This window comes from Oxyura jamaicensis, chromosome 7, assembly GCF_011077185.1.
Source record: "Oxyura jamaicensis isolate SHBP4307 breed ruddy duck chromosome 7, BPBGC_Ojam_1.0, whole genome shotgun sequence".
In the NCBI taxonomy this organism is placed as follows: Eukaryota; Metazoa; Chordata; class Aves; order Anseriformes; family Anatidae; genus Oxyura; species Oxyura jamaicensis.
In genome coordinates this window covers 28,778,209-28,803,936 of record NC_048899.1, presented here as the reverse complement: position 1 = coordinate 28,803,936, position 25,728 = coordinate 28,778,209, and the positions used below count along the sequence as shown (strand labels likewise).

At 42.5% G+C, this 25,728-nt stretch overlaps 2 protein-coding genes across 2 annotated transcripts in view; both read right to left on the bottom strand.

Annotated features, from left to right (window-relative positions):
* RPL37A (ribosomal protein L37a) lies at positions 1-3,430 on the bottom strand. The gene is made up of 4 exons (XM_035330927.1): positions 3,382-3,430; positions 2,809-2,963; positions 1,545-1,627; positions 1-295 (listed from the first exon to the last, which is right to left on the bottom strand). Exons 1-4 carry the CDS (start codon positions 3,428-3,430, stop codon positions 232-234), a joined length of 351 nt encoding a protein of 116 aa, XP_035186818.1. The 3' UTR covers positions 1-231.
* Positions 3,431-8,165: 4,735 nt separating this feature from the next.
* Positions 8,166-25,728, bottom strand: part of SMARCAL1 (SWI/SNF related, matrix associated, actin dependent regulator of chromatin, subfamily a like 1) — a 33,274-nt gene continuing 15,711 nt past the window's right edge. The window contains exons 10-17 of the mRNA XM_035331986.1: positions 20,437-20,577; positions 15,384-15,602; positions 14,493-14,563; positions 12,177-12,279; positions 10,907-11,089; positions 10,351-10,451; positions 8,902-8,998; positions 8,166-8,406 (exon numbers count right to left, since the gene is read on the bottom strand). Coding sequence (XP_035187877.1) covers positions 8,197-8,406; positions 8,902-8,998; positions 10,351-10,451; positions 10,907-11,089; positions 12,177-12,279; positions 14,493-14,563; positions 15,384-15,602; positions 20,437-20,577 — 1,125 coding nt within the window. The 3' untranslated portion in view covers positions 8,166-8,196. The remainder of the gene's footprint in view (positions 8,407-8,901; positions 8,999-10,350; positions 10,452-10,906; positions 11,090-12,176; positions 12,280-14,492; positions 14,564-15,383; positions 15,603-20,436; positions 20,578-25,728) is intronic.

The following is a 25,728-nucleotide window of genomic DNA, read 5'->3' as shown; positions in this document are numbered from 1 at the left end:
TGGAATAGAAAATTGTTTTTTAATGACTTAACCAGTAATAAGAGCTTTTCAACTACTGGATAGAAATACGAATGCCTCCATAGTTATACCAATAAATACAACGCAGCAAGACAGCACTTTCCATAGAAAGATGAACATGATTCCACTCCATATCACCTTTTATTGTTAAAGGGACAGATCTTGACAGTGGAGAAAACAAGCATGTTTCAGAAGGAGAGCAGGATGTAGCATCTACTGGTCCTTCAGTTCTTTCAGCCTTCTGATTGCAGATTTGACTGTCACTGCAGAGGTGGTGCTGAAAGAAGAAGCAGAGTCATTTGCACACTGCAGCACAACAACCCGCACCAGTTATTTTTTGGACAAAGCACTCATTTCAAATAGTTCTCGCCCGACTGCATTGTCAACAGGAGGCTACCTCCACGCTGGTTTTCCTGACAACAACGCGTAGGCCCATGCCTACAGAAGCACGCACAATTTCACAGCTACATCTCAATCCAAATTATCCAGTCATCTATCAACTACATGTGCAAGCGCGTGGGCTCAGTGCTAGCGACTGTCATGTGGGGTAACCACGTCCTCTACCAGAACGGGAGGGGGCAAGGAGAATAAAGAAAGGGGGCATGCAAGGGCACCATCACAATAAAAATTGTAATGATTTTTTTTTAGGAAAAAAAAGGGGGAATTTTCTTTGGAGCAAACCTGGTTTCAACTATTACACCTGTTTCTCTGAACTGGAAAGGCTACTCTAGTAACCACAAAAAGTGCTGCTTAAACTTCAAGGTAAGAGGTGAGTGTCTTCCCATAACTACATTATTTCTACAGCCAAAAGAGCCAAGGGAGGAAAAATACTCCCCAGATCAAAGACAAAAATGTATTACAAGCTGTCAAAGATATTTACTATTTATTTTTTTTTAAAGAATAGATTGGAAGGAGAGCTGTCAGGTCTCAGCCATGCAGCCTGTTCCAGCCAGGGAACAGCTGAATGGATCAGACTTTACCTCTGCTCCTTTCCTTCCAACATCACCAGACAACTGGCCCACTTGGAATACTTCTTGCAAGCAAGAACCATCATTGGCATCTCCAGTAAGAGATGCTACTACAGCAGAGCCACAAGAAAGACTGCTTAGAAACAAGTGTTTGCTTCCACATCTGCAGATGTTTGGATTTATTTCAAGTTTGGGAAAAGATGCAGAGATTGCTTTTTTTTTTTTAAAAAAAAAAAGAAGAAAAAAAACAACTGTTTTGATAAAGTCCAGAGAGATTATGAAATTTTGGGAGGATACACCAAAAATAGCGGTAACTCCATGGTTGAAAAGCAGTGTTGGCAAAAGCTGCACAACAGATACTGAAAAGAACAGCAAGTGCTTCACAGTCTGATCAAAATTTATTAACAAAACTTACAAAAAAACACATCACTAATTCAGTACAGATGTACTTTATGGCTAGATTATAACTAAATAAAAATTTTAAAAATCCCTCAGTTATATGAAAATGTCTCAGTTGTATGAAAATGATTGCTGATAGAAACTTCTTTATTGCCTTACTTGTAAGTCCAGGCACCACCAGCAACTGTCTTCATGCAGGATCCACAGTGCCAGATACCAACAGCCTTCCTCTTCATTTTGGTCTGTCATAAAGGAGAAAAAATACGCACTCTCCAACAGCTGAAAAACCCAAACGAACTCGTGCTGTCATCTTAACAGCCAACTTCAGGGGAGTAGTTCAGCATCACACCACAGCACTGCCTATAAGGCTGTCCTAAATCACACAAGGATCAGAGACGTTTTTCATTCCTACTCCTCAAAACAGAGAGTCCATCTGAAATATTTTTATTTTTTTTTAATTTGGATATGTAATAGAAGGGGTTATTTCTAGATGCACCATCAAAATCCAGCTTTTTAAAGGAGAAAAAAATATTAGGGAGTTATACTGGTAATAGCAACTGATATTCTTACCTGGTGTTATGACCAACATAGCCCTGCTATTATTTGCCCTTTATGAACATCCTAGGATTGCTCTGAACCAGATGCCCTTTGAACACCACCTAAGGAGTGGGCACTTAGCTCTTTTCACCTGGGGAAGTCTCCATCATCTTGCGAAGATGACAGCGGATTTGCTTAGACCTACGTTGGACTTAGAGATTCAGAGATACTAATGTTCTCACTTTACATATGAAAGCCATTAAGTACAAAAAAAAACACATTTTTTTACAGTTTTCTAGCCACTTAAAGATACCTACTTTACAAGTATCAATAGTCTGGGCAAAGAACAAGCTGCTGGGCCTCTCAAGCTGTTGAAGCCAAATTCAAGTGAATTGTGCTCACACACGTGAACAAGACTCCTTATCAGTTCCTCATCCAGAGTTATAAAACGCACACAGATATAAGTAACGAAGTGCAGTTGAAGTTATAAGTGGGGAGAATGAGGCCCTTTCCTCCCCAGCTATGCTGTAAAGTTAGTGAAGGAGAAAAGAAAATAAAAAAAGCTCAAATCATGCCTTAATTATCATGGTAACAGATGTGTTGTGTAAATTCTGCCAGGTCTTTTTGTAAGATACCTACAATAAATACACAGTCTGGCAACATTACCATCCTCTGTAATGAAATAAAGATGTTTCCATTTAACTACCAACTGTGCGTTCACCTGAAAGTCTACTAAGCCGTTTTATAAGGTAACCTAACATTCACAAAAAACTATTTATTTTCCTTGGACTAGTCAAGCAGGAAAAATCCATAAGCAATACATTTCATTTCTAACACCAGTAACAAGACGATTTTCAGTACAGTTGTAGGAACCAAGGTGCCTCACCTTGCCACAGAAGGAGCAGGTATACTTGGCGTGCTGGCTAATTTCAATCTTCTTCACCATCTTCCTCAAGGACGCACCGTACCGGGTACCATATTTACCCACAATCCCCACCTTCTTGGTGCGCTTAGCCTGTCGGGAGGTGAAACAACACGATCAACTCCAGTTATTACCCAGCTCACCGCCTTCCTCAGCTGCTCCTCTAACAAATGACGACCAAAGCGCTCAGCAGTCCCAACCACCGTGAGTCCATACGGCCCAGTCATCTCCTACCACCGGAGACACGGCGTTGTTTGGTTAAATCTCAGGGGCTCATGATGCCGCAGCCCCCCCGACGCCCCCTGGGACAAGGCCGCCTCCCCCCCCCCCCGCCCGGCGGGGAGCCGTGCACCGCCCCCCCGGGCCCCGCCCCCCCCCCCCAAGGCCTCCGCTCGCTGCTCCCCCAGCGCCGCCCCGCCGGAGCCCGCCCCCCGCACTCATCGTTCCCCGCGCCATCCCCCGGCAGCGTCCCGCGGCCCCAGCGCGGCGGATGGCTGCGGATGGCTGCGGATGGCGGCGGCCCCGTTCCCCCCTCACCATCTTCCTGCCCGGCGCCGCCGCGGAGAGAGAGAGGCGCAAGGCGCATGCGCGAGGTGAAGCGGCGCCGCCGGAAGTGAACGAGCGCAGAGAGGCCGGGCCTGGCGGCGGGCTTGTCTGCACCGCGTGGGGGTGTGAACTCTATGGTGTCCCCGCCTGAGGGGGCTCAGGGCCCGCTCGGGAGAAGCCCGCAGTGCCCCTGCGGGGCGGCTGCGAGGAGCCCACGTTTGGGGTTAAAAGGGAGTGCAGCAGCCCCGGCCACGCGGGGTGGGAGGGCTTGGGGTCACCTTCACCCCACAGGGGGCACAAAGGCAGCAGAGGCGCAGCACTCGCCGCCACCCACCTCCCTCAGTTCTGTCACTGTTTGACCAAGCCAAGCAGCAGGCAGCGGTGGGAACAAAGAGGATCAGCAAGCTAAGCTGCAGAGGTAAAAGGAAAAAAAAATAAATCCATGGGCACAAATTGTAACTTTAAGACACAGCAGCCCCAAAAGCAGAGGTTTCAAAACGCCCAGGTCGCACGCCCATGCATCCATCTGTTTGGTTCCTTCACGTGCCACCCCGTATCGGAATAAACGGCCCCAAACCTCGCTGCAGGTGGGGGGGTCCCCAAACCCCGGCAGCGCTCCCCAGCTCCCCGAGACACCCACGCTGCCCCCACCGAAGCGCAGAGCACACAGCCCAGCACAGGGGGGGATTTCTCAGCAGCCGTACACAACGCTAACGCAGCCCGCTGCTGATCTGCAGTGCTCCTAACAGGATTAACCACCCATTAACCTCCATTAGGAAATATAATCTGGTTAGCCTGAGAGCTTTTTAATGCTCAAAGCCAGCTGCAATTCATCGCAGCCCCGAGCAGGGAGCCCAGGCAGCTGAGCCCACCTGCTGAAACCATTCCCAGGCACTTTTTGCAGGTGCATTTCTCCACCTGCCCCCCGCCACAGGGCTGGAGGCACAGAGGTGAGGGTGATGCCTCTGCTGATGGGTGACTGGTTTGTCCTGGCAGTTTGAACACTCACATTTTTAATTCCCTCTCCCAGGCTGAGATATGCATTCGTCTCCGCATACTCTCCTCCAGTTTGCACAAGTCTTCCTGGGCAGTGGTGGGACACAGCGGTGCTCTAGAGGAGGGCTCAGCGGGGCTTCAGGCAACAGTATTTGTATCTCCCTCGGCTGAGTCAAAGTCTCATTCGACACATCCTAGGAATATATTTGCCCTTTTCAGAACCTCATCATAATGATGACTCACGGGATACATCTTCAGTACCAATGCATTAAAAAAAATATAATAAAAAGTTCCTTTTGCTGCTTTGTGACTATTTGGTTAGAAAATAAAAAACAGAAGACAGCACATCCAGGACTGAGAATCTACCACTGCTCTTCAGGCTGTATTTACAGAGTTAAAGGTGGCTGTGACAATACAGTCCACGGTCATATCCTTCACTTACAGTTATTACAGACAGCTCTGCCTGCAACAAAATCCAACCCTCTCACACTACAGCCTCTTCCAGCACTGCCAAAATAAATGCATATTTCCAAGTGCCTGGGAAATGGATGGGTGCAGACAGGCCAGTAGAGCTCCCAGAGCTTTGCCTTATCAGCCTACCACCTTGCCTCTTCAGCATGTTCCAGGCTGCACAGCTTCACATAGTGATGTAGTAGTTCAAACTGCTCCTTTTTATTGCTCAAATACCTGTTGTTTCTAGTTGGGCATCCTTCCTGAAAATGTCACCCCAGTAAAATGCTCCAAGTTCCAAGCTCAGCTCTGCTACAGTAGCAGAAAAGCTGCAGTTCTGAGTCTGAATCTGGAAGGGCTTTCGGTGTATCCAAATACACACAAAGTTACCTGATAATTATGGTAGTGTCTCTTCCTTGTCTAGAAGAGTGGTCAGCATATTTGTCGCTTCCATTTGTACTGACAGCATGAAGACATTCTGCTACATTAGGTCAGGTTGCAAACAGTCTTCCCTTAAAAAGCTCCCAAGAACATACAGAAAACAAAGCAAGCAGTAAGAACCACAGAAGACATCCTACTGAAACGGTGAAGGCTGTAGGGCCAGAGGAAACCCCAGGTTTCACAGACCGTGCCATGTGTCATTTCATTTACATTACTGGGATTTAAAAATCAAGGCAATAGTGTCTTTGATGGGCAAATGTAAGAGTCCCTGAGGTACTGCGCATTCCTGACCCTGCCTGTAGATCTCAGTGGTAACCTGCACACTACCTTGTACAGATTCTCATCAGCAAGCCTTGGAGGTCCTGTCGAAGCCTCCTGGCAGCATCCCAACCACCTCCTCATCACATTAATGACAGACTAATGGTGTAATTGGGCTAAGGCACGCACAATTTTTCCAATCCCTTGATGTAATGACTAAAAGCACTTTGCTTCAAGATTCTTCTCCCTTTTTTCATCTAGTACAGTTAAAGTGAATCTCAAGTGTACTTGAAGAGCCTTTGTAACTCTACAGCAATCCAGCTGAGATTTTATGGGTCCTAACAAAGAAAGAGTGCACCTAGCATTCTTCTAACAGGGCTGGGACTTATCAATATATGGGTAAGATAAATTGAGTTTATGAGAAACAGAATTCTCCAAGGGTACTCTCAGCAGACTTCAGAAAAATACTGTTTTGAAGTAGCTATAGCTTTACGAGGAGGAAGAGAATTACTCCTATAGGAGATGACATTATGGGTACACAAACAATGTCTTCCATTTGTTTTTCAGCAGGCAGATGGCAACACTTCTCACCCCTTACTCAGAACAACCTTCTCTGCAAGCAGAAAGATCATGTGTCCTAGAAACAGATTAAATACTCCACATTCAAGAAGGAAGCCATTTAAAAGTGTTTAGAAGTGTGGATTTATCTCCTGGCCAACTGTTGGCACAAGAGAAATGATGTTTAGCTCTCACTCTCAAATCCAGAGACAAAACATTTCCCACAGCTGGCCAGTCACACGATCTCTGGTACTATGCCTCTTCACTTGTACGCACATCAAAGCACCTTTTGCAGTCATGAATGAAAAGCAAATCTCTACCCAGCACAATTGCAAACACAGCCTGTAGGGCATTTCCATGACGACACTTGCAGAAAATTGGATAATCGAACCCTTTGAAGCAGGAAAAAAAAAATCACACTATCAGCTTGATCTTGTAGCACAACCCTTTTTGTCCTCAACCATGGAAGAGGGGGCTTCTGGCCACCGTCTGCTATCTATCTGTACACAGTCAAGCATGCTGCCTGCACAGCACGTTAGCTCCTGGCCTCCAGAAGCAAAACGTAAGCCTTTAGTTTGCTACTTCCCCACCCTTATCCACAGATTATGGCTGTAAAATATATCTAATTGGTACCTCTGAAATTTTATCTTCTCCTGTACTCCCTGGTTACATTTGTACAACACTGGCATGTTTCCAAGTATCTTCCAGTATTAAGATCACAACTGGGAAAGACGTGAATTCTTGATTATGTTACGCTGCAATGGCAACAATATTCACACACGAAAAGACAACCGTGCCTGAAAAGTCATGATAAACAGAAATTTGCCTTTATGTCAAGCCCACATTAAAAATGGCCTCTAGAATTTTTGTTGAGCCATCACAAACCAGAAGTATCACCACATCAAGCAACAGTGCTGCCTTTGGCAGTCTCAATGTAGCCTGCACAGAGCTGTAAGAGGAGTGAATAACAGGTCCTAACTACCCTGAATATCTCGGGCATTAGCTGTTTATTCACCTCTAAGCAAAGTATCATGGGAGCTTCCCTTTTGAAAGCAAATGTGTTTTAGAAAGCACAAAACAGAGCATCGCATCGCCAGACAAACCAAACTTTTTGGCCACTCTAAGTTAAAATAAAAAAAATCCACCACACTAATATTCCCACTACATCATGTACTTTTCAAACTTTAGAACCAAATGGGAGACGAAATTCTAAAACAGGAAAAGCACCAGAAACTTGGGAAACATGAGTTAAAACAACTTTTTATTTAAACAATTTAACCCAGAATCAGCTTCCTACAAAAACAGAAGTCTGCACATCCTCCTCTCCTCGCTCATCGGTGGAAATGAGTCTCGAGTCTTAAAGAAAACACACGCACGTTCCCCTGAGCAACCAGTCTTAATCCCTGACAGCGAGTGCAGGCTTCACCCTCCACTGAAATGAGCATGTGCTATGGTCCTAAGATGTAGAGGATGAGGTCTGAGATCTGAGTGCTCCTGCAGACTCATGCCTAACAGGCAACACACACTTGCTAGCAGGCAGTTACACTACTTGGTTTCAAGCTATCAACTGCTCTGCAGAGACAAAGTCTGGGTCTCTCCTTCCTCTCCCCCACCTCCAAGAAATGTTAAGATCTGTCTAGATCCCAGTTTTTCTCCTCACTACTCAAGCGAATACCAGCAACAGTTCATGAGGGCCTGTGAAGTGACTCCTAAAAATACAGTCTAAGCTTCTTGGACATGGAAGGCTCCGCAGTTGCTCAGACACTAGTTCTCAGAACAGCTCTGCAATGTGGACAGACAACAGTTACCTGCTTTATAAATAAAACAGCTATGGAAGATGACTTACTAAAACAAAGCAGCAAGCTACTTGCCCATGGCCACTCAGTCATCAGCAGACGCAGGACTGCAAGACCTGCAGGCTGCCAGGTGCGCACTACGCATCCGTCATGCTGTCAGACTGCCTTCTCATCCTTTGAGATAAAACACGCTAGAGATACAGAAAACAGTCTTTTATTTCTGAAAATTCAAAAATAATACTTGATTCTTTTTTTGTTTGTTTGTTTGTTTGTTTAATATTAAAAAAACCTGCTAGCCACCTTCTCTTTATGTTACACTTTCAAAAAACTCCTCAATACGCCGCTTTTTGGGGGAACTCACTGAACACCTCTCTTCTTTTGTATCTTGAAAGCCACTGCCAGAGTCAAACTCACAGCAAGCATCAGCTGCTTCCAAAAGCATAAGTTCATCATCATTTCTGCAATCAGAGAAGGTCCTCTGGAAAAGTTCATAGATGGTCTTCTGCTTTGGATCTGGCTGAGAAATTAGAACAGGCAGAGTCTGTATATGCATTGTCACATACAATGAAAGTAAGCAACAATCAAGGGGTAGTCCCATGGCCCTGGATACCTCACAGCTTTACCAGCCCATAAAGAATTCAAGCCCAAAGGGGATATGGCTACACTTGGGTGCTGGAACGCAGAAGGACTTCAGACCTGGCTGAATCTGAGCTCTATACAGTCACATGCCCTGAGCTCTATACAGTCACATGTCATTACTTCTCATCAACAAAAGGCAGATATGCAAAAGACTGTGATGTCTTTAATGAGAATGAAAGCAGGGCTGGGAACTCTCTGGACAATCCAGGTCAAGTTATCGATCCAGAGAGGAGCTGGAGAATCTGACCTCTGACATTAAAAGGCAGAACAGGTCTGAGGTCATACTGCCAATCACCTGCAAATCTAGAAATACACAATCCAAAATGCAGTCAGCCTCTCCCAGGGACCTCTGACATTCCCTCAGGTCAGTTACCTTAGGACAGTAATTGGTGGATTCAGCTGTACTGGAAAAGTTGGTTTCCGAGAGACCAGCTTCCCCCAGCACTTTTATTTTCTCTTGAATCATTGGCCTAGGAGAGATAAACAGATGTTATTGAAAGGAAGAAAATAACATGCCAGATTCCATGATCCATTGGGAAAGACACTGTCATTTACTATGTGTAGATGAAAAAAATATAACGGGGTATAAAGATGGCTTTTCTACCAATGCTCATTAGCTCCTTAACCTGCCCTAGTATTGTTTATGACGATTGTATACTGGTCTGGGATATCAATCAATCTAAGGAAGCACTGAACCAATTTAAATGAGAAACAAGAATAGGATGTGATTTCAGGCTATAAATATTTGGAAGGGTCGAACATCCAAGAGAGAAAGTAGTTGACTGTGGCAACACTAATGGTATAAAGTCAGAACAAGAAGATGCACGGAAAGGGAGCCATAACAGCTTGTTGTCCAAGGCAAGCAGTAGTCATCTTCATCAACAGATGCATCAGCATTTCTGGGGTACCTCCCAATGTAGTGCAGGAGGAATAATCCATCACTGGCCCATGAGGTCTAGTGAGGTCCCAACTGCACCTCCACACTGGACACTTTGAAAGAGGCAAAGGCCACAGCACAACACGTTTACCAAATAGCCTTGTCTTTGTTCTTTTTCTTGCTTTTAAAATGGTTGCTACTGTGCTTATTTGAAGAGCCATACTTCCCTCCAGTTAAGCATTAACGACTGCACGGACAGCATTTCACAAATAAAGGCAGGATTACTGTCATTAAATTTCCGTGAAACGTGGGCAACACATTAGTTTCCAGATCCCTTCATTGTAGGGTTATAATTATTTGCCATCATGATATTCTGGGAACTGTACAAGTTCACTTACTCCATTCGCTCCTTTAAATGAGGTAATAAAGAAGTAATTTTGGACTTTAAATGAACCAGCTGGTAGATTATTTCTTTTTATTATTTGCAGGTCAGTTCCCTCGCAGCATTAAGGATTCCCCAGATCCTCCAGTCCCCCACGAAGTCAGATTCTCCAGCCACAAGGACTGCTGCATACTGATAGCTCTTACTGCAGTCCACAAGACTCAGACCCCATTTCCCCAGAGTTGGGTCAACAGCACTTCTTTAATCCATCAAAGGGCTCACTGAAGAGCCAAGAGAAAAGCAACAGTGCAGTCCTCCTCCACAGCTCCCTGTCCAAGCACTCAAATGGACAGATTGCTCAGTGACTACTTTTATTCCTCCTTGCTTATCACACAATTATATCCACTGTGGCCAGGCCATGTCACCCACTCACAACTGATTGGCAATTGCTGCTCCTCCCCTTGCAGGCTCTGGAGATCAGCACTAACAGTAAGCAACTTACATCATGTGACAGACTGAAAACAGGCAGTAGGAGAACCAAAGTGTCTCTCTCCACTTCCTACCATAAGAAGTCATCCGCTGTGCCTCTAGCCACGAGGTAGTGGATGTTAACAGAGCTAGTCTGTCCAATTCGATGCGCCCGATCTTCTGCTTGGATCAAAACCTTGATGTAAAAAAACAGGACAAAGACAATTAATTGAGAGCTGCAATGTCTAAGAAATAACAAAAACGCTAGAGAACGTGTGGCGGCGATTGAGGGAAATAGATAATCAAGCTAGGAAAAAAATATATGCTCTCTTTGCTTGCAAACAAAACTGGGGGGTCAGCACTGATGTTGGAGCTGTTCAGATCTTGGCTGGGTGTGGGGAGCTGTTGAGAGCTTTGTCAAGTTAAGAAACAACAGCATGTTTCCCTTTCAGTCTTCTCCAGCCAGCAAGCAGTATAATCAGCCACACTGACTGGTTACAAGCCCAGGCAGCTGGTGGTGCACTGACAACTAGCCCACAGAGAAAGAGAAAAACCCTAGCAGAAATCCCCTGCCCATCACATCTCCTCCCAATAGCCAACATTTCTGCTCTCCAGGCAGCATCCAGCCTCTGACACTTCCAGGATACGTACCCCTGGATTCCAGAAGAGCTCTGCAAACACCACTAGGTCCGCAGCAGACAACGTCAGGCCCATGTTTGCGGCAGTGAGGGACAGAACAGCCACAGCCTGCTTCTCTGACAGCTGGAACTTCTGGCACAGAGACTGCCGCTCAGCTGAAGATGTGGAGCCATCAATGCGGATATATTCAACACGCTGAGAAAAGGCAGAGAAAGATAGTACTTAGCAGCCTTCTGTCCCCTTTCATGTCTTCTCCTTCCATATTTTAGTGGATTCCATTTCCCTTCCCCATGCCAGAAAAAAGAAGTTAAAAATGCAACTGTTGTGTTCTTGAAACCTTTCACCATTTTTAGGCACTGTAGCTCAGCGTGTAATGTACTTCCCCTCTGTCAACATCTGCCTTGCTCCTCTGTCCATTGCTCCCATGCTGATCCTGAGCAACAGGAAGGACAGCAACCAGCTGGCGACTCAGGTACAGTGGAAAGGGAAGCAGCTTAACAAAAAGCAGAATATTATTTGCACGCTGATGTTACAACCTTTCCAGCCTCAAGTCTTCCTCTGTTTACAACGGAAGAAGATGAGATCTTACATATCTCAGTTGCTACTCAGCAGAGGCATGATAAAGTTGGATGATGCAGGGCTGTAATTCTTCATGGTCAAACCTCCTTGCTTTGCTGGAGAATGCTGCCACAGAGGCAAAGGCACCATTGCCACTGTGTTCACAGTTTGAAATATTAACTTAAACCATCCTTCACACTGCCCCAACGTGACCCAGAAGTCTTTAGTAACATCCACAGAAACCTTTTGCGAATAATGAGCGAAACACTTTTTGAAGTCAGTTACAACTGCTCAGGTATATCAGGTCCCCTTACAGTATACCAGTTCAAAACCACAGGAGACCATAGACACAAAGGAAAGAAGTCAAAGTTGGGCTTGGGTTGTTACCCTCTCCCTCTCTGAGGAAAGCCTGAAGGAAAAAGTAGAGAGCCACACAGGGTAACACTCGTTCTGGAGCTCACAAGCTCCAAGGCAGATGATGGAGATCAGTAAAGAACACTGAATACAACAAAAGTCATTCAACTAATACAAAGTGCATCCCGTGCTGCACTCCCCCGACAGCTCAGCTCCCTTGGTGAAGGGCACATTCAAAAGCAAAGCAAGTAGAAATCATCTCTGCCTCTAGCATTAATAAACTAGCTGACCAGCCATAAGTCTAGGGAGCTCTTAAGCAGCTGTGAAGCTGGAATAGTGATATAGTTGAGAAAACTCAGTTGTTACTTACTTTCTTCTCCAGCTCTTCAACTATTGCATCCAGCACTATCTTGTGATGAGCGAACACCAGGAATTTGTCTTTTCCACTTTCTAGTAACTCCAAGATGTATTCTCTATATGAAAGAGGAAAAAAAAATGAATTATGTGCTGAGAGAATACAGACTTTGCCCAGAACAGATTTTAAGGAAACTTTTCATCCTACAAAAACTAGGAAATAGGTTAGCATAAAACGCAGTAAAATGCTAGTAACAAGTCAAGTCCCCTTCAGATTGAAAAAGATGTAACACAAAAATCCACTCATTTTTCTTCATCCCAGTTGGACAGCTGCCTACATTTGTACTTGTACATCACTGAGAATCAATTTATGGTATCCTGCCTGAATCATGACACCCCAAACCAAGGAACAGGAATTGCCTGTACTTTTTGACTAGTCCATCCACCCTTCTGTATTTCTGACTTTTGCACGATCACAATACATTAAACTGATCTGTACACAATGTTAACTTAGGATAGTTTTTATTTTAGAGCAACAGGTGTCTAAATGCATGCATCAGGGTATTGTAAAAACATTTTTCTTGTAAGGGTTCATATTAATATTTACTACAGCTTAACCACCTATATACATCAGCTATTTCCAGGAACCATCCCTATGCATACAGGTTAATGACAAATGAAAGGCAACTAGATTCACTTCAAATCCAGTTAAACAGTGTTAATTAAATCAAAACGTCTGGCATTTGCCATGGACTAATCACATGCATACCAGCTGAGTACCAAACATATGTCTATCTAGTAACTTGTGATACAACTAGGTCAACTACAAACTAGAGCTCGAAAAACATCTAAAATCCTAAAATTTGTAAGTAAATATAGCAACAGCCTTCAGAGTAGATTATAAAAATGCCTTAGTTTCTTTGGAATGGCAAAGTTGTTGCACGACCAGAAATACCAAGTTCTTCGCTAAATACAACACAGCTTAGGCCAGCAGCAACTGGCAGACAACACCAAGCAGGATTTCCAGCACCATACTAAGATGGATCAATGCTTTGCAGCCAGCTCCCTGGATTCTGTGATGTTCAGATCCCAATTATAGAATATAATTTAAGAAATCTCAGAGTGGCATTGCTGGGTTTTAAAGTAAAACAAATATCAAAGTGAACATTCAGTGTAGCAACCAGATGCCAACAAACTACAATTATTCTATAGCTCACCCCCATATATCCAGTTACAAAGTGGTTAGTCATTTCAACGACTCCGCAGAGCGGCAATGGAAACTGCCATCCAGGGTAAGGAAGGAGAGGTGCTAATGTTCATAGCACCATTAGCTAGATGGAACTGTACATTAGCACCTTGTAATATCTGATACTATAAATGTTACTAGACCCTCGAAAAAAAGTGGACTAGCTCCTACTTCTCAGTGTCTGCAGAGTCAAGTAAACAACACTTCATGGTTTTATATTCAGTTCACACTTGCAACTGAATATAGAAGGAAGAAACTCTACTAACTGTTCACTAACACAAAAGGAAGAAAGTCCTCTACACAAACGAGAGCTGGGACTCTGAAGTGCAGCTCTGTGCCAAACAGACAGATTTTGCGGCAAGGTCTGAGATTGTGAAATCAGTGCACATTACCTGGTCCTTGCATTCAGAGGGCTGTGGAAAAGTAAACTATTTTCATGTTATTAGCATGCTTATTAAGAAGTCATGTGAAATGGCCTAAAGCACCTCCTTTGCAGTCCCAGCAGAAAGGCTAAGGACGAAAGGGCATGGAAAGTCACAGAACGAAATTATTCCTATGGAGGACAATTAAATGCACATCTATGAGAGAAAACGTTTGCTACTGAGGTCCCACATAAGCTCAGTGGAAGAGTCAAGAACTCCAGAAGGGGCTGTGACACCCTTAGAGAACAGCATAATTAAAGCTCTCATAAGCTTTTTGGCTCAGGGCTCTTGCTGTAGTACTACAGCAGTATTTGTTTTCTCAAATTCTGTTGATACTTTTAGTTTCATTACTCCACCCCTCCTTAAATTGAAATAGGGTCTGGAGCGGGGAGCTTGATCCAAGTCCCAAACACCAAGTAATTTCAGACAGTTCAAATGACACAGTTTAGAACCATATCTGGAATGAAATCAGACTTGTTCAGCCTAGGAATTCTGAGAGAAGAAAATGTTTAGTGCATTGTAATTAAAATCAATTTTTTTTTTTAAGCTGGCTTGAGGCTATGCTTCATGTCCCTACACTGTTATCTCTAAGGCACCATTTTCCTGTTCTCAGCAGAAAAACACATTTTACTAGGCAAGAATGAAGCAGTGACATGCAGCTTACACGACTGAGTGGATTTTAGCTTCTGCTGTTCTGTTGTAGAAGAGGAGAAGAGCTTCTTTCTCCTGTTGTTTCTGCAGAGGGAAAGAAAAATAAATTTGAGTCCAAGAAATGTCTTTTCTACCTTCTTGCTTACAGATTTGGAATGTCTGTTGCTGCCCATATACACTTTGCTAGCAAAAAAAAATCTGCCTAAAAACGTAAAACAAAAGAGGATTGGAGGGGGAAATCTACACGCCACTGGGCACGGCAGATACTCACACTCCTACTTCTGACACCTCCATTCTTATCTCCCACTCAACTCCTACAACTTGAATGACAAGCATAACACAAATGCAGTTTTAGTTGATAAAGCATTTCCCAACTAAAATGGCAAGGAAAAACTCCCAGGTTATTACAGAACTGTATTAAAAATCTAGGCATCTAGAAAATGCTTTTGCCATCCATAGAAGAAAAAAATTGCAAAAATCCAGTCTTCACATTTTTGGCTACTGCTGTACTCTGCAACTCAGCTTCAACAAGGCTGTGTTTGTACGCTGAATGGAATTATAAGGCAAGACAGAAGAGTAAATAGAGTCAAAAGAGGTACATAAGGCAATCAGAGGGGACTAACAAGAAGAAAGAGAGAATAAATGGTATTTGACACAAAGGGATTAAGCAGACCACTTAAAAGGAAAAAAAGCAAATCTGTTTTGTGTTGTTTAAAACTGTGCCTTGAACAGTCTTCCACTGTGCCATCACATGGGGTGTGGCTCTGACTTTCCTTGGAACACAGGACACTGTTTTTCCACTTATGTTTTTAATTTAAGAAAAAAAAAACAAAACAATCTCCTAATCTGAAAAATAAAGACACCTGAAATACTAATGCTGCATCATGAAAATAGTTTGACTTACACTTCCATATCCTTTGGCCATCTTCTTTGCTTCATCTGCCAAGGCAGCTTTGGTCTTCGCATTAATGCCTTCAGGAGACACCACAACCATTTTGCGTTGCTTTGCTGGAAGCTGGGAAAGCACATCTGATTTAAGACGTCGTATCATGATGGATTCTTCCAGTAAAATTTTCAGTTCAGCTAAATTGGATGATCCAGAGTAGTCCCAACCCCACGGCACCTGGGAAAGACCAAAGCAGTTATCAGCATCAAATTCAGAAGAGACTGCCCCTCCTGGTCTGCAGGTGATTCAACAGTGGAATAAACTTCCAGGGAAAATGGATAAAGAGAGAACTCAATGAATAGCAAGAAGAAAGATTTGGTAAAATAAAAATGTATAAACCCACCCAACAAAAGAAGGCTACTTATCAAATTCCTTTTCTTCTATCTAGAAGTATTCAGGGAGGTGCAGGAAAGAGGCCTACAGAAAAAAGTAGAGATGCTTACCACAGCACTGTGCCCTGGTATTCATCCTTACCTAGCAAGCTGTTTCTGCTCTCCACCTGTAGCTTTGGGCAGGCCTGCAGAGCTCACTGCAGTTCTGTGCATATGGATTTACCTCAGCTCTAAGCTGAGAGAAAGACAAGCATCTGTAGCAGCATGAGGGCAGGCATCCTTAATGCAAATGTCTTCACAGATACGTTACACTCGTCTGATACACCTAGTAAATGTTGAGGCAAAATCACCTGCTTTCCACCACGACCTGTCTCTTGATCTGCTTCCTGCCATACCCAGATTCTGCCATTACCATCTTTGGTTCAGACTCAAACAGATCATAAATAAATGTTGGTCTAAAATACATCATTCAAAGCATTGTCTCTTCAAAGTATTATCACTTCTAAGCTCCTCTAAACAAGCCCTTCATTTTCTCCACCTTGAAGCACTTGCCTCTGAACCCGCCCTGTTCTCCAACATCATGCACACGGACAATATTTTACTGTTAATTAACCTCAGCTCATCACTTCTCCTCCTGGTAACCCCACAGCCTAGTGTTTGTTCTCTGTGAAAGAACAACTAAGCCAACAACCAGTACACTCCCTGGTTCTTGAAATCTCTCTCAACACCTTGGTTTTGGACAGGAGGAGACCAATAATCTTTTTAAAATGACTTAAAGGATAAAGAGCAATCTTTTTGCTGAAGTTTCACAAATAAGTATATGAAATACAGCTACTATAATACTGAAAGCCAAGTGGGGGGGGGGGGAATCTTCATCACAGCTCTAATTCCAAGTCTTGCTAGCAGTGTCACCAAAAAAATACAAGTTCTGATCTTCAAACAATCCAAAGCAAGCAGCCCCTACACATTTGTACCTATAAACTCCTTGATAACCTATAACAGAAGTGTGGGGAGCCTCAGAACAATCCCCTTTGAGCTGCTGCTCTGCTCTCATTGTACCACCTTAATTCTTAAAATAAATTTAACCGGAAAAAAAATATTTCTGTATTTCCTTTATTCGCCTTCCCCGAGAGAAGCCTGCTACAACATGAAATTTAAAGTAAAATAGGAAAAAGCTCTCACGTATTCACCACATTCTCTATCCTTCTGTAGAATGGAGGAGACCAAAAAAAAAAGAAAAAAATCATACCAGACACACGGTTAACCACTTCACTGACTATACGAACGGATAGTGCTTTGATGGAACAGGGATGAGAACATGCTATGAGACAGAACGAGGAGGAATCAAACAGGTCACAGGCAATTAAGACCACTATGATATCTGGAAGTGAATAGTCCTGTTTCACATTGAGACTTAAGAGGACAATCTGCAATTCTATGGCCATATTGTAGTGCTGCGAACCATCAACTAACTACGGTTTCTGGCACCTATGGTCATCATTAAAACTTATTTGACTTAATCTATTCCTACATAATGATGGTGCTTTCTGATTATCTGTAGTTGGTTCATTAAAGCTAGAAATAATTCAAAACCCTGATACAAAGCCAGACTGGGTCCCATAGAGTAGAGAATTTGGCTCTGAAAACAGCACAGCAGTGTATAGCTAGAGGTAATAAACCCACCTGGATCTAAGCCAAGCCCTCAAGAAGCCAATGTGGGTATTACTGCTCTGCTTCCCTGAAATCAGGAGCGCAATGCAGGTCCTTCAGGTCCATGAAAAGCTGGCTCGAGTCTAGCTGGGTTTATTAGCTTTAGGCATGTGCTGCATGAAAGCTGACAGGGCTGAGCCTCAGTCTCTTTGACCCCTTTCCTGCCTATCTTCAGGCTTCGGACTCAGCAGAGCAGATGTGCCAGACCAAGAAGGACCTGGTGCTGCACCCAATTTAATAAGCTCCCTGGTCACACTGCTCAGCGCTCTGGCAGCAAAGGAGCAGGAACCAACACTGAGCAGGCTGCTGAGCAAGACCTGCTATGGGACCTGGACACCTTCTGCAGGCTCATTCTACCCAAGCCACCCATGTTATTCCACTTTCCATTTCCCTAACAGACAAGCAATACGAATATTTTGCAGCCACGTAGCACATTTCATTTCAGAAGAGCAACATCACTGTGACTGAAAGAACAGGGCAGAAACGGAGCCAATACACTATCCATCGTCATATTGAAGTATATCCAGGCAGAATCCCAGCAGTTTGTTCTTTTAAGGTGACCGTGCTGCTGGAACAATTGCATCTAGGTAATGATAATTATTTCTTGGAATTATTAAAATATATTTTAGCATGCACTACGACAAAAAAAGAGAGAGAAAAAAAGGACAATTATTTTGCCAAAATACACATCTGGCTTTGATCCATAACATTCCAGAACAAATGCATCCAACTGTGATTTTCTTACCAAAGCGTTACAGCATCTTACATGAGTCAGTAAACTTATTACAGTGTTAGCAGAAGCTGCCAAACTCTTACAAATTCAGAGCATGTGCTCAGATAGAAATTATTTAATATTTGCCAACATCACCCAGTTTGAAAAATGAATTCACAGCATGTACTTTGGGAAACAGACTTGAGCTATTTTGGAAATAAGCAGGTGACATTTCACTTGCTGCACTTTTAAGAGTATAGATGCTGGGAGGTTGAATTGCAAAGTGATAAACTTTTATTTTATATCCTTCCTAATCACATCTGCCAGATATCTGCAATTTTCTGTCGTGAAATCTATTCTCTTCAAACAGAAAGTTGTCAGGATTTGGTTTTAAATTGAATGGTTCAGGTTTGTCAATTTTTCATTAATCTTATAATGCAACCAGATTTGTAATTAATACCAAAATATTTTTACAGAGTACCTTTCATCCTGACAGATCTCCAAAAGCTCTGCAAAACCTCTCTGGTTTTGTGCCACTCCACCCCACTTACAATGCAGCCAGTCACTTTCAGGACAGAAGGAAGAACCTATTTGAGTAACTCCAGCAAAAGTACCACAACAGTTCTTCAGAGAGCTTGTAACTCTTAACACAATCTCAGGTTAGAGCTGCAAAAACAAACATGAGGGACACACTGCAATCATGAGGGAAACACTACAATCATCAAAACACCTTTTAGTTTACTCAGAGCTGAGTGGATTTACAGCAACCTAATACGCAGCAGTCCTACTTTTAACTTCAAATACTATCCACATTTCTTCATTTCCAGCAGTCCCACTTCTGGTCTAAATAAGCAAATTCCTTCTAGGTTCACTGTATCATTTACTGCCATTAACTGTAGCAGAAGTCCCAGGAGGGCACTGAGAAGACCAGTAATGTTCAACTGTCTAGTAGAGGCGGGTCAAACAGAAAAACAAAATTGTATTGGAAACCCTGCGGAGGCTGTGAAGGGGAGCTGATACAGACTGTGACCTCCACGCTGAGTTTCATTGTAGGCTGAAAACTCATTTATACAGAATACATTGGTACAACCTGGATCGTGCAGAACAATTTTATTTCTTTTATCCAATTCCACATCTTACCTGAGGTCCATATGCCTTGTAATTGAAGCAACAGCAAGTCATGCAGAACTTTACCCTCAAAGGGTTTATGAAACTCCAAACCTATTTACACTCACAATTCACCCTCCCTTTTACTGCAGAAAACCAACAAGATTAAATTGTATCTTTTCATTTCCCTCTAAAAAGCACACTGGACACTGCTCAGACAGGAATCTCTCAGCAAAGATAATGAAACTTAGTAGAAATTGCAGCCTTCTCCTTCCCATCCAACTCTTACTATGGATGGAGCAATTAGAAGTTCCAATCCTCTGCCATGAAAGCAGAGCTTTGCTAACATGAATGCTGTTATGTTCTCATACTCTCTCTCTCTATATATAACCATGGTTTGGGTTGGAAGGGACCATAAAGATCATATATAAATCCAACTCCCCTGCTGTGGGCAGGGACACCTCCCACTACACCAGGTTGTTCAAAGCCCCATCCAACCTGGCCTTGAACACTTGCAGGGATAAGAGAAGTACTCCTAGAAGTACTCCTACAAGAGAACACTTCCAGATAAGAGAAAAATTAATTTATTTCCAAGGCACCACATCCATTTCCTGAATTGGAAGAGGAGGAATACAGAATGTAAGCCTTAATTTTTTACCTAGCTGGAGGCATGAAATCCAAAATCCTAAGCAGCAGAGGCCTCATGTTGTTAAAACAGTCACTATACCAGACCAGAGACTGTTTTTTAATCAAATCACCCAATCCTAGAGCTGCTTAAAAGGCCCACAGTCACTCTGCCCATTTAAAGCTGTCTGCAAGTTCTTGTCAGAACAGGCTCCTTTCCCTACACTACGGCCAATTCTGTTTTTAGCTTTTTATTTCTGTGCCCTTCTAGGGCAGATTTTGACAAGAAGCTTTACTGCCTCCATATCTCAGGCCCACGATTTATTTGCAGCACCTACCATTTCTAAGGTTGAGAGCTTTCAAAATATTACTTTGGAGTAAGACCTTCTCAAAAAGAGCACATAATATCACAGAGGGAAAGGAGGGAAAGAAAAAACACTCTACTTCAGTTTAAGAAAATAAAACAAAATAAAATGCTGTCTGAAGAGTCCCACTCTGTCACTTCCCCAGCACCCCACTGAAGTACCTTCTTTGCATCACAGTAGCGGAGCCCGAAGGTGTGGAACTGTGGGAAGAAGTCTGGCTGGACAGCCGCGATCTGCGTGTAGAGCTCCATAGGCCGGGACATGGCAGGGGTTCCCGAAAGTAAGATCACTCTCCTGGCCGCCTGGGAAAGCAAAGTGGAACATCCGTTATCGTACAGCTCACAAGAGAGGCAGAACCTGCTAAGAAGTCATCCCCAGCCCCAAAAGACAAGCTCAGAGCTGTTGTTCAGTCACCCTAAATGGAAGGGCATTTCACCTTCCAAAGACACTTCTGGCCTTCGCTGTCTGAAGGCACTGAAGGCTTAACGCTTCCAGGAAGCAGGACAATCTGCATCATTTCTTATTCATCATCCACACGCTGGAAGGGAAGGGGACATCAATTTTTATGACAGTACTTTCTGAAATGGCATTTATGCACAAGGCATGCTGATACCTTAAGCCTGGCAGAACATTTGATTTGGCACCAGACGCCACAGGAGCATGACACACACCCCTCTCAGGTACATCCTCACCTCCAGGATAAATCCTCTTGTAATAAACCTGCCACAGCAAGCCATAAACAGACCATCTCGCTCACAAAGGTGGAAAGCATATAGGGAAGTAGGATTTTTCATTCTTTTATTTTTTATTTTATTTTTTTTTAAGTTCTACTAGGAAGAAGAGATAGATGATGTTGCCTGAAGAAAGGCCAGAAGATGTCTACCTAGCAGCCAAAAGTCACATAAGAATACTGAAAAAAAAAAAAAGCTTTGTATCTGATACAGGAGGGGGGTAGACAAAAAGAAAACCTCACACAGTATCTGAAGTAGGTGCACCAAAATTGAGGGAAAATTATATCACAAATGCCTCCAAGATGCATTCCTAACCTCTTATGTCCAGTATTATCTAATTCTATTATTAGATGTGAGAGATGAATTTCTACTGCTGTAAATTCACATATAGTAGTTAAATTACAAATGCCCTGTAATTTCCTGCATGATTTAAAGCAGGTTCATTAAAATAACAAAGGGATTCTTGAGTGACATCTGTACCAACAGCTCATTCACATTTAAATGAAAAAGAAAATGAAATTCTTTTATCATTTCACCGAGATCTACCAGTCACCCAAATCTATTCAGCTGATTCATCCACTCGCCAACCAAATCTGGTGGAAAAAGTTCACAGATCAGCTACCGGAAATTAATTTCAAGACTCTATCAGATATATATATCGGTTGTAACGAAGGTGGGACTTGCCTTCCCCCTCCATCCCTATTAAACATATCAGAAGGAAATGCAGTCACCAAAAGGATCAGACAATTCCCAGAAACATGTTTAAAAAGCAGGATATTTATCAAACTAAGAGGAGGTGTCCAACCTTTAGACCTGTCAGAAGGTAAGTGTTAGTTCAAACAAGACAAAAGGTCCCTGCTCTACTCAACAGATGTAGGGGTGAGAGAACCCAAAGATTTCAGATCCCATTGGGTCAGTTTTCAAAATGAAGGTAACAGTGGAGGACAACAAGCAAAACCTAGACAATATCCAGTGCTTTGCAGAAGCCTTTGAGGAGTTAACTGACACCACACTGAGAAATATTCTGAAACACATGACAAGCCAGTCCCACATTTTCAGGAATCCACCAAATCAAACTTTTTCCTCCTGGAAAGCTTGCAGAAATGAACATATCAAGGTCAAGACAGAATGGGAGTGAACACTTCCAAGCAATGTGCATTCAAAACAGACCCGGGACACGCTAAATGTAACATAAAATCAACTGCGTCGAATGGTCTTATACCACCCCCAAGACTCCCCCCTCCTTGGAGGGCACTCCTCAGCAGCTATGGAAGACAAGGTTGGAACACTAATTCCCCAGTAGTTGAAACAGCTGGGCTCCTTGCCCCTTCTTCAATCCCAAAATAGGTTCCAAAAGAGGGAATTATAAAGTTACAGGTTATCTGATTTTTAAACTTGTCCAATTGCTGTTTTTGTGTGCAACATATTTTTGAACAGAGATAGTATCTAGCCACTGGAAGTGCTAAGGGTTGTGATACCTAATCTGTAGTAAACCATTTTAAAAATCAAGATAAACAAACAAAAACAACAAGAACAACCACACACACAAAAAAGGGAGATACTACCTAAGCAACAGCTGCTAAGAACGTGCAGAAATTAATTCCAGAAGTAGAACATAGGTGGTCTGACTCATTATCCCAATAATTCCCTTCAGTTTTAAAATCCATGATAGAAGGAGTCTAAGAGGGAAAAAAAAAATCCTAGGCAGAAAAGGTTTCAAATGTTGAAGACTTACTTAAAGTGTGGATGAAAGAAACAGCTTTGATTCACTTTTCTTTTGCTACTGGCAACTCAGTTTGAATAGATGCCAACAGAGATTTGCTCCTGTAGAGAAGTCTCTGCTGATCACTGCTTATTCTTGTTTTCTGATGAACCTTCTGTGGTGTCAAAAGTGAGTGCTTACTCTCTTTCTTACAAGGTCTATCAGGACAATATGGATCAACAGCAGAGAAAATATGAGTGCAGTGAGCAGCAAGGATTTTCCAGCAAAAACAGAACTGTCAGCAATTGATACGCATCTCCACTGACACTTTAGCTACCTGTTTATGTTTAGGTATGAAGATAAATCTTTGACAGGAACCCTCCTCCCTCTCTTGTCCCTGTGACTATTCTTACAGCTAATTTCTTCTGAAATTGCTTAAAGGAACTCTGACAATGACTTGAAAAGGTGACACCTCTTCCGTAGCCCTCATTTACCAAGTAACCTAAGACAATTGTGGCATTACAGCATTATACTTGTACACACACAAAACACCAGCAAGAATTAATTCCACAGCTGTGATAACATTTACAAAAATTACTTTTGAAAGTCAAAGGATAATTTATTAACCCTGATGGCACTTTGAAAACCCAGCACCCACCTGACTGGAAGTGGAGTGATTAGGGGGTGTTGGAGAGCATTATGCCACAAAGTAAGTGAACATGCAAAGAGCCTCATTAACATACAATGACTGTCTCTGTTTTAAATGAATTTCACAGCATGAGCTCTGCCATATGCTAACAGGCTGACACGCTTTTTTTAAAAAAAAAAAAAAGTATGGCTGGTTCCGGCTGTACAATTACTCGTGTCCCCAATTTTTGCTTACTTTGTCATTTTGAACTGCTTAGCATAAGAATGCATTATGCCGTGAAATGAAAAATCTGAGAGTGGCCGTAATATAATAGGGATAATACATAAAATAGAAGATTTGATAAAGGGAAAGGGCTGCAGCTGTTTTGGGGAGTCTATTTCTGTACTTGGGTCAGATAGTGCTCTGCATTTCATAAGATGATCCTAGAGTGGTCATTCCAAAAATATATGTGCCTTTCCCTATTCTTAAGTGACACCCAGAAAGAGAATGTGTGTCAAATAGTGATAAATGACCATGACTGAAGCAAATTACACTACCTCCCTAATGCAAGATGGAAGGAAAACCGGACGGTGAGAATAGATCGGGAGATGCCTCCACAGCTTCTATGATGTCAAGATGAAGTTCTTCCTCTCAGCAGGTGACAACAAGAAAAGGCTTTTTTTATCCAGCCATCATGACTTTGTAATGCCTAAAGAAAGCAGCTATTTATTTCCTCCAGGGAGATTTTTCTGTTCCCTCCTCACCTTCTACCTTCAGCATAGATCTAATTCTCTTTATTATTTTTAGGCATCTCTTTATTAAAACAAGCACAGAGTATCATATTCCAGCTACACAATGCATTTGGACTTCCGTAATAGAAACAAAGACCTTTAACATTGCACAGATCAGGATGTGTATCATGCTCTTAATCTGAGCAGCAGCTCAATACGAACAATTGCATGAGTAATACTACCCAAATGCTGGGGGGGAACACATACGGAGAACAACAAAAACAAGCCCATTTTATGCCACTGGAATCTTTGATTAAATACAACTATATATTTCTCAGTTTCTAATGCTGTTCTTCACTAAAAACTTACTGTCATGCCTCCAAAAAAAGAAAAAACAAACTCATCCATATTCCAGTGGAACCATCCCCAGTATCCATTGCTTTGTGATACTCCATGCAACTGCAGAAAAAAAACAACACAGCACTTTGGCTGGTTGAAGGATGTAGAATCCTTTTCACCCAGGTTCCCAAGAGATCCCTCTACAGATCAGTGAAAGACTTCCATTTTGTTTTTTCTTCTTTCTCGACTTCCCTTAGGGCTTTGGTGTTTTATGGATATTGTTGGCATATATACTCCCTCTTCAATCCTCGTGTCTCTGGGCCAGTGTGATTTTGAAAGGAACATAAAATGCATGCAAAAGATGAAACACCATGGGAGGCAGACGTAGGACAGAGGTAAAGGGAACAAGTATTGGCGGTATGCCCAGGAGAACTTAGTCCAAAGCATGAGACTAAAGAACAGAGCAAGGTGACGAGTAGGCCCTGCTACTGCTCGCCTACCGTCCTCAAGCAAAACTTTCCTCTATCTCCATCAGGGTAGCAACTATGTCATAAATTATATTGAATACTACTCAAAGGTTTGTTTGGTGGGTTTTTGTTGTTGTTTGCTTTTTTTAATATTTTTAAAATGTCTAGAATCCACCAATTGACAGACTTAGGCCACATGTTTAATACATGGCTCTGCTTGACAATTCCATACCACGCTTACCCTACAATATATTCAACAGAGCAGGGAAAGAAATTATAACTGAGTGGTTAAAAATACCACTTCATTTTGAAAAATAATCAATGTCAGACATTAAAACTAAAATGAGACTTTAAATGCTGTAACCATGGGTTAAATATTTCAAAGGTAGAGATTCAGCTTGGCTGTCTAACAAGGCAGATTCAAAATTAATACCCAAGGCAAGTCATCTTTATTATGAACATATTGACTTAATCTGGTTATTGTGCAGTTCTGTCTAAACTCCCACAAGAATTTTTATATTTTACTTGTTATTCAAATGGAGAAGTCACAGGAACAGATTCTACCAAGATGAAAGGAATTCATTAAGAACCAATGGAAGGGACAGAAACATTCCAGGCACAGAAATATTTTAATTTAGATCCGTCCAGTGTCATTATGGACTCATAAATCTTTGTAGCAAGTAAGGACAAAGGATCACATTTGTTTGTTTCTTTTCTGTCCACAAAATTCAGCTCAAGGCTAAGTTTTCATGCTTAAGGATGTTGAGGACCTCATAGAAAATAAAGGTAACTAAGAATTTAAGAAATTTTAGAGTAGTATACTGCCAACAAAAGCTGAATTACCTAGAAGGTAGA